We start from the raw sequence: 9,319 nt of genomic DNA, 5'->3' as shown, positions 1-9,319 counted from the left end.
CATTCCAAAGTCAAAAAATAAAAAAAGCCAAACAAGAATACCAAATAACTAAAAAAGTCTCAAGCTAAAAAAGTTAAAAAAATCAAAAAATTAACTAAAAAAGTCATTCCCAAACGACCCCTTAGAAAAAGTATACTAAGGAGTTTTTTAGTGTTACATTATAATTGTCAAGCTGGAGTGTCATATTTTAAAAAAATACATTAAAAAATTTTAAATTTTTTTAGAGTGTCACATCATATCCGCTACGTTGGAATATCACATGTTACATTTGGAAAAAATAGACTAAAGAATTTTTATTTTTTTTGAGTGTCACATCATACTCGTCACGTTATCACATTTGAAAAAAATATACTAAGGAGTTTTTATTTTTTTAGAGTGTCACATCATACCCGTCACGTTGTTACATTTGAAAAAAATACACTAAAGAATTTTTATTTTTATTAGAATGTCACATCGTACCTGCCACGTTGTCACATTTGAAAAAAGTACACTAAGGAGCTTTTATTTTTTTAGAGTGTCACATTATACCCACCATGTTTTCATATTTGGAAAGTATACTAAGAAGTTTTTAGTTATTTTGAAATACAAGTTTTAGAGTGTCACATTATATTCATCACGTTGTCACATTTAAGAAAAACACGCTAAGGAATTTTTAGTTTCTTTGGAGTATCACATCGTTGAAGTGCCACATTAGAGTATCACATCATACCTGTCACATTAATAAAAGGATGTAGTTGTCCACCAAAACACTACAAAAATAAAAAATAGGACTACACGGAAAGAAAATCTTCACTAATAGGACTTAATAGATCAATAAATTTTTTTTGAAACTAATTGGAATACTTATTTGTGAGATGTAATTTATTGAAAAATATTTCTAAAATTAAAAGTGAACTTTTTGATTTTTTTAATTATATGTTTTTGATTTTTTATATATTTTTTAAAAAAATTAAAAAATTAACTCTTAACCTAAAACATCCATAATTGTCAATAAGCCCTCGCAAGAAATATTTGAACTGGACACCCATTTCTATGGCGGAAACACTCTCTCTGCCAGCCTGATCGAGCGAAACCCTAGTTATTATCTCCACTATGAACAGCGGAGGAGGAGGAAGAGGAGGAGGAGACATGGGTTCGCCTCCACCGAAGCCCTCGAAGTTCGCGGTGTATCAGAACCCAGCTCTCTCCGCCGCCATGAGCACCAACAGCCTCCGCCCCACTAAACCCACTTTCCTCTGCATCCTCTCTCTCTCCACCGCCTCTGCCTTCGCTCTTCTCAGCTTCTCTGCCAGGTTCAAATACAAACAATGTGTGTGTGATCGTGTTTGTATATGCACATAAGTAAATACACATATATTAGCTGATTATGAGAAGCTAGGGTTCTCACAAATTTCATGCCTTTCAAATTGGTCTTGCTATTTTAATGCAAAGTGGCTTGTGGGTAATTTCTTTTTAGATAATTTGGGTTTGTTTTAAATGTTTTTTTGGGTGTTATTTTGGTTTGTCTTTCTTATAACAATAATAATGAAGGTAAAAAAACAATTATTATAATGATGGAAATTAGCTTATGTGCTTCTTGTGGCTGGGTTTGGTGGGTGGGTTGTAGCTTAATTTCCTACCATAACTTTTTACAAGTCTTGATTAAGCTGATTATTTATTTTTTGTTGGCTTTGAATCAGAAAGAGTAATAGATTTGAGTTTGTAATTATTTTATTTTTATTTCCCTTGTGTTATATGTGCTTTTAACCAAACTGAAAATTTGAAACTTGAATATTAGTTTACTGTATGATTAATTTTATTTTGTGTGGCTATTGGCTAATGGAGTTTATTTATTTATTTTTGTGAATGCTGAAGGGAAAATGGGCTTATCAACAGTTTGAAACTCGGGTTTATTTCCCCTGATGTTGCTTGTAAGTTACCCAATTTAAATTGGTTTCTCAGTGATTGCTCTTAACTTGCTCCTTCTGATTGTGGTATTTTATTTATTTATTTATTTGTTAACTATCGTATATGTTTTCTTCAGATTTATTCGCCAAAGCAATACAGATTACGCTTGGTTCATTTTTTGTTGGAACCATGTTTGCCTTTATCAAAGCGATTTCCCTATGGAGAGCAAGAAATGCTGCAGGTATAGCAGTTATATCGCCCTCTAAAGGAACGAAGGAGCAAACCCTTCTTACAAATCGACAACTAGGGCTTCTTGGAATAAGGTCAAAGGTGGCTGTAACGGAACCTCTGAGGAAACCTCCCAAAACCAAATTCAACTCAGCATCTACTGCTGATGTTCTTGTTCCACTTCATCAGCCAGTAACTAGTTCCAATCGTTCATCTCAACTCAGCGGTGGCAAATCAAACACTAGTAGTGGGAGTAAGACCCATTCTTTCAGCACGCCATCCAAGCCATCAGGTTCTCCATCTCTTTTATATCTTGTACCTGCAGCTTCTTCACAATTACCTTCTGCTCAGACTTCACCAGGTTTTGATCAATTGGTTGCCACCCCTTGGTTGAATAAGCGAGCTTCCTTTAATAAAGAGATAACAACTGAAGAAGAGCTTGAACAGTTCTTGGCTGATGTTGGTGAGAAAATTTCTGAATCTGCTGGAAAAATGGCAACTCCACCTCCCACCATAAGTGGTTTTGGTATGGCCAGTCCTAACGCAATTGCCAGTTCAGCTAACACTTCTGGAACTACAAGAAGTACACCGTTGAGGCCTGTCAGGATGTCTCCTGGTTCCCAGAAGTTCAGCACTCCTCCCAAGAAGGGAGAAGGAGATCTTCCTCCGCCCATGTCCATGGAAGAGTCAATTGAAGCTTTTGAGCGTCTTGGCATATTTCCTCAGATTGAGCTGTGGCGTGATCGCATCAGGCAGTGGTTTTCTTCAGTTCTGCTAAATCCTCTGCTAAACAAGATTGAAACCAGTCACATGCAGGTGTGTATCATCATATTATCATCCACACACCTCATCTTCTACTGATAGTTTCAATTTTTTATTGGTGCATACATGTTCAATAGATAACTATTATGCTCACCATGTGTTAATGTCACATTGTATTCGTACATTGAGTTCATTAATTATGTTGAGTATCAATGTGGGGTTTGGTAGATGTTATTCCCACGTTTAGTGCCCATGTATTTATTTGGTGTCATATGTAACTTGTAACTGTGGTGGGTATTTGTGGAAAATGGAAATATATCATTGGTATTTGGCAAGACTCTATGGTAAAGTCAGAGTTAAGGAAAAGTTGACACTAAGGAGTAAAGAGCTGAAGCATATATCTTCATATAGGAATTTAATACTTTTGCATTCCATTGCAATTGACCTCTTTGAAAATTGCATTTTTGGGAGATGTGATGATGAACATAGAAAGAAGAAAAAGTTCAAATGTGAAATTTCACATGAAGTCCACCTAGGGCTTTGTGTAATTATGTTGAGGGTTAATTTGAGTCTTATTTTTGTTTGTTGTATAGATTAAAATGTTGTTGGACAGATTTAATGTTTTTTGTTCAGTTTTAATATTAGCGGTGTTTTGGTAATTTTGTAAATTGCTAGATATGGGTTGTACAAGTTGCCATGGGAATTCTTTTGGATCAAAACTATATTGGTGGGTCTTTATGAGCCTTTATTAGGTCTATTATATTATAGTTGATCAAAGTTTCTTAACTTCTAAATTATGGAATTATAGTCGTTGCAGGAATAAGAGAAGTTTAGTAGTTTATAAATATGCATGTAATCTTTCTTTTTATTAGAATTTGAACAATGAGAATTTGAGGTTTTGGTTGTGTGCATTTGTCTAGCCCTTGTGAGGGTGAAACATCTCTTTCCCTCTCTTCGTTTCTTTATTTTTTTCTTTGCAGGGATACTCAGGTTACAATTCTTAGGTTATTGTTCGCAGCCACAGAACAATCCCTTTTTCAACCCTTAAACACTAGCCAATCAAGTTCAAATCGTACCCAACATTTTCCCATACCCTTTGGGTCCTAATCCACACTATAAAATAGTTGTTCAGGTAAATCCTGCCACTAATTTCAGAAATCCTGTGAGCCGCAAGTTTGAAAATAAGCATGTTCTGCTTTTTTTTTTTTTTTTGCATATACAAAGCCTGCAATCTGCCTTCTATCACTTAAACCCATCCATAAACCTGCCATATTTGAGTGTTCAAAGATGTCTACTAATGCACTGACATCTTTCTCTGTTCTCCAATTATACCTCGTATTCTTTGACCTAACTAATGCATTTTCACCTTACCTAATTGTTGTTTTATTTCATGACTCATGACTCATGACAGGGTGTTTTACAAAAAAGAAAGTTATGAACTTGGGTTGATTGGGTATTTATCAAAAAAAAAAAACTTGGGTTGATTGGATGTATCTTGTAATTAGTTGGGGTAGCCCTTAGGCGTGCCAAGTGGCACCAATTGAATATAAATTGAGGGAGAATCATTTGAGCTGTCATGGCCATCTACAATCAATTAATGTACCTGTCACTCGGGAGTGATATTATCTAATTTTAAGTTGTCAAAAAACAAAGGAACAAGCTGAGATGGACTTGGATTGTGGTAGTAAGAAGAGACAAATATATGGTTATCTGAAGATGGGACTAGGGTGTGATATTTAACGTGGCCAATGGGAAAACAAAAGCCTAGTGCAGTCCACGTCCACCACAAGCAATTGGATCTAAGGTTTAAGTTGTATAGAGTAAATAGGTTGGAAACTACATTAGTTTACTTGGCTACCATTACCAGCGTGCATAGTGTATATATGGAATTTAGCGATATTTAATTGTGTGATGATATTGGGTCATTTGTGGCCAAGGTTGGCCCTTGTTCAAACTTCTTTAAGTTTTTAGAGAAAGTTTGATAATCATAGGACAAGCATCATATCACACAAGTTTTGTTTGATTTGGTTCATATGCATGTTTTGGACATACATGTGCACAAGTGAGGCCGCAAATCCAACGATCAGATTCTCTGCATAATTCTAATATATTTCATGCCTATTTATTCATAGAATCTCATGCTTATAGGTCATGCAAGCAGCTGCAAAACTTGGTATCTCAATTACAATTAGTAAAGTGGGAAGTGATTTACCAACTACTGGAACTCCTGCTACTGTTTCTCCAATTGAGAGACGGCCTAATGACTGGAAGCCAGCATTTGATCTCGATGAAGATGGTCTTCTTCATCAATTACGTGCTACCCTTGTACAAGCTTTGGATGCTTCTATGCGTAAGTTGCTTTTCCTTTATCAGTTGTCATATTTATGTTTGCTCAGAAATTGTTGCTTATGTATCTTTTCAGAGGATTTCATGTAAATTTTCTTGTTATTTGCAGCAAAGTTACCTTTAGGCAATCTGCAACAGTCCCCACAACAGAACACTATGACCCCTATTGTACAGGAGTGCATTGATGCCATCACTGAACACCAGAGGCTCCATTCCTTGATGAAAGGAGAATGGGCTAAGGGTCTGCTACCACAAAGCAGTGTCCGGGCAGATTTTACAGTACAAAGGATCCGGGGTAATTATATTTCCTCTCTCTTACAAGCTTATTTTTGTTGAGGAGCCTGATATGTATTGTTGTGTCCCTTTCCTAATAGCCTAAGCTTTTGGATTAGTGGCGTGTTACATAGTATTAGAGCTTAAGTTGGGATGGGAGAGATCTTGGGTTTAACAAATAGCGGAGGGTGTTGGAGAGATCTTGGCGTCTAACACGTGCAACCCCATCTTGCATGTGAAAGTCTCCGTTTGCATTATGTTTCTCTTTATGTTTGGATAATTGAATCTTCACCTGCAAGATGGGGTTGCACATGTAGGAGGGTGTTGGAGAGCTTGATAAAGCCCCTTTCCCAACATCTATAAAGCTTTTGGGACTAGCAGGGTGATCTAAGGTAGTGTTTGGTTCATTGGAATAGAGTGAAATGGAATGATCATTCCATCAAAATGTCAATTCCCATGTTTGATTGACAAAAAAATAATGAAAAATATATTGCAAATGGAATTATCATTCACCATTATAAGGGAATGATCATTCCATAGGCGAGACTAAGGATGACCATTCAATTTTCTCTCATTTTAGTGAACCAAATAGAGCATAACAATTTTGTGTTTTGTATCTCCTATAATCATTTGGAATAGATTATGATATAACAAATAAAGCATGGCACAACCATTTGGGACATGTAAATAACCTTGAATCATCTACTTGCCAAATCTTTACAGAGCTTGCTGAAGGAACCTGCTTGAAGAACTATGAGTACCTAGGGAGTGGGGAGGTTTATGACAAAGTGAACAAGAAGTGGACGCTTGAGCTTCCCACAGATTCTCACTTGCTCTTATATCTCTTTTGTGCTTTCCTCGAACATCCGAAGTGGATGCTACATGTGGATCCTACATCATCTGCTGGAGCACAGTCTAGCAAGAATCCTTTATTTTTGGGTGTTCTGCCTCCGAAGGAAAGGTTCCCTGAAAAGTATGTAGCTGCCATATCTGGTGTCCCGCATGTGCTTCATCCTGGAGCTTGTATATTGGCTATTGGAAGGCAAAGTCCGCCAATCTTTGCCTTATATTGGGATAAGAAGCCACAGTTCTCTCTCCAGGCAAGTTAAAATTAAGGGGTAGCATATATTACCTATTCTGAGTACATTATGTAGCATGTTGATTTTGTCATATTGCCTGCATATTATTACTGAGATAATATAGTGATTGTTACTTTCTTGCAGATTTTGTAAATGTTGCATGTACCAAGTTTTAGCAAGTGTGCATAATATCTTGCCATGAATTCACTGTATTAGAACTTTTGTTTGTAAATTGTTGGGTCAATCCCACATCGACCAGAGAGGGACACTGCAACCAATTTATAAGCGTACTGGCCCCCTCCACTTTGCAAGAGGCCTTTTCCTCCGAGGAAGAACAAAACCGTGAGGCTCCGGCCAAAGTGGACAATATCTTGCTGGGGTGCGAGAAGCCAGTCACGTGAGTTTGGTAGTGTCCCTCCTTGGTCGATGTGGGATTGACCCAACATAACACCCCAGCGGACTGGGCCGCGAACAACGGGAGAGTCTGCCTTTGAATAATCAAATGTTAGCATTAGTTCAAAAGGAATACATTTTCTCAAGACAGTATAAATGTTGAGGCAATTTAAAGAAAACAAAACAACTTAGGGTCATGGAATCCTGAATAGAATTTGAAATTCTTCCATAAATTGAGCAGAGAGCAGTGGTTGATGTTCTAGACTCTGGAATCAAGTTTTGTGCGACATTCCTGCAATATGGCTTTCATTGTAGGAATTATAGAAGTGCTGTTGTGGTTTTATGATGCTTGCATATAATACTTCAACATTGTTGGGGTGTACCCTTAGATTACGTCTCTCACAATGCGTTGAGATCCCTCTCGCTGTATCAATTTTGAATGTATCCATAGAAGCATGATCAAAACTTGTGTGTTGATATATTTGGTTTTTGACACCAGTGTTGGTCTATTTCAGGGAAGAACATCACTGTGGGATTCTATCTTGCTTCTGTGCCACAGGATTAAGGTTGCAAGTGGAGGGATTGTTCGGGGCATGAATCTTGGTTCTTCAGCTTTAGGCATTCTTCCTGTTCTTGATCCGGAAACTGAAGACTGAGAAACTTGTAAGGTGTATTGTGGTTAAATCTAAATTAAGCAATGCCTGATTTGCATCGGCATCTCAAACGAGCGATATTCACCATGTGGAGGGACTGCCTTGATTTATGAGTCTAGTTAACCATTTTTTTTCATTCAGCGCGCTTGCTAAATCGGATGACTTTCAGAGATGCCTGAATCGAATTCTGATGATTGACTTGGATTTGCAGTTCTGGTAGTTTTGATGAAGACTTTGGCCTATGACTGGAATTTCTTTTTGATGCTATGATTCAATCTATATATATTCTTCGTAGACTTTTTTTGCTTTATTTCACCAGGGTTAGATGTGATTCAATCTAATGGATGACATGTATAGACTTGTTAGTTGGAAATTCTTAATAAGATTTTGTTTCGGAAGTGATTATTTTAAGGATTTTTGATCTAAATCATGAGGCGAAAGTATAAAATGTGTTTGGGAATAATTTGACTTTTTAAAAAAATATGCAAAAAGTAGAGGAGAAAAAATCTTTGACTTACATGATTTTTTTGTATTTTTTTTTAGTAATTTTACGACTTTTTTGCTATTTTATCATCTTTTCAAATGGGGTTTAAGGTCTCGTTTGCCAAGTGATTTTTTTTAGTCAAAAAGTAAAAAAATCACTAAAAAAATAAAAAAGTCAATAACTCATACAAAAAAGTCAAAAAAAAAATTTTCTCTCTATTTTTTACACATTTTTTCGTAAAAAGTCAAAAAGTCTTTCTAAACATATTAATTTTTTTTAGTTCATATTTTAGTTAAAGAGTCAAAAAGTTATTAAATTAGCATGTTTCCAAACGAGACCTAAGGGCATCTACAATGGGATAGCCAATTGTTTGTTAAAGTGTGTGTTATATGACAAAAAGTGGTAAAAGTGAGGCACCAAAATATTTGTTAAGATGTGTTAAGAATTTGTTAATTTTAGAGAGTGAGTGGTGGTACAATGGATGTTTTAAGGTGTGTGTTAAATATATATATATATATATATATGTGTGTATATAATAAATAAAATAAATAAATAATTTAGTTTAATCAAAAATTTTAAGTTCAAAATTAAATTTCAATTAAAAAAAAAAATCTCAAAAAGTAAAAAAAAAAAAAAAAAATTGCCGTTGACCGGTCAACTGCCGGTCAACCCAGAAGACAAAAAAAACACTTTCCTTCCCAACTGCAACGCTCTCCACAATTAATAAACAAGTTAACAATTAACCCTAACACACATAATTAATACACGCGTTAACACGTCCATTATAAAATTTAAAAGTGATTATAGCTAGCTAAATTTTGACAAGTGACACTAACACTATCACTAACATGTCCACTGGATGCCATTTGATGCAATCATTAAGGAGATAATAAAGTCGAGCGGTTGGGTGCCATTTGATGCAATCATTAAAGAGATAATAAAGTCGAGCAGAAACGTAGCACTCGTGAACACCTTGTTTGTCGTGGTAGAAAATATTTATTTATTATCTAAGCTACATGATGAAAAAGGTCTCAAATAATAATGAGTTAATTTTAATAGAAAATATTTTAAAAAGTTTTAAAGGGTCACAAGATGGACTGCACAGTACAATTCATTTATATAAAATCTTTCTCTTATTTGTATATCTAATAACAAGGGTTATCGTAAACGGATGCTAAACAAGTAACCTAACTTTTGACAGAGGGCCAGGCGAT

At 35.7% G+C, this 9,319-nt stretch overlaps 1 protein-coding gene across 1 annotated transcript; it reads left to right on the top strand.

The window, feature by feature from the left end:
* The first annotated feature begins 966 nt into the window (after nt 1–966).
* Nucleotides 967–8,032, top strand: LOC114323577 (cytochrome B561, amino-terminal protein). The gene is made up of 7 exons (XM_028271201.2): nt 967–1,292; nt 1,855–1,910; nt 2,024–2,931; nt 5,026–5,227; nt 5,333–5,518; nt 6,220–6,596; nt 7,484–8,032. Exons 1-7 carry the CDS (start codon nt 1,093–1,095, stop codon nt 7,622–7,624), a joined length of 2,070 nt encoding a protein of 689 aa, XP_028127002.2. The 5' UTR covers nt 967–1,092; the 3' UTR covers nt 7,625–8,032.
* The last annotated feature ends 1,287 nt before the right edge of the window (nt 8,033–9,319 follow it).

This window comes from Camellia sinensis, chromosome 14, assembly GCF_055761805.1.
Source record: "Camellia sinensis isolate YWXY chromosome 14, ASM5576180v1, whole genome shotgun sequence".
NCBI lineage: Eukaryota > Viridiplantae > Streptophyta > Magnoliopsida > Ericales > Theaceae > Camellia > Camellia sinensis.
This window is presented reverse-complemented; position numbering and strand designations above follow the sequence as displayed.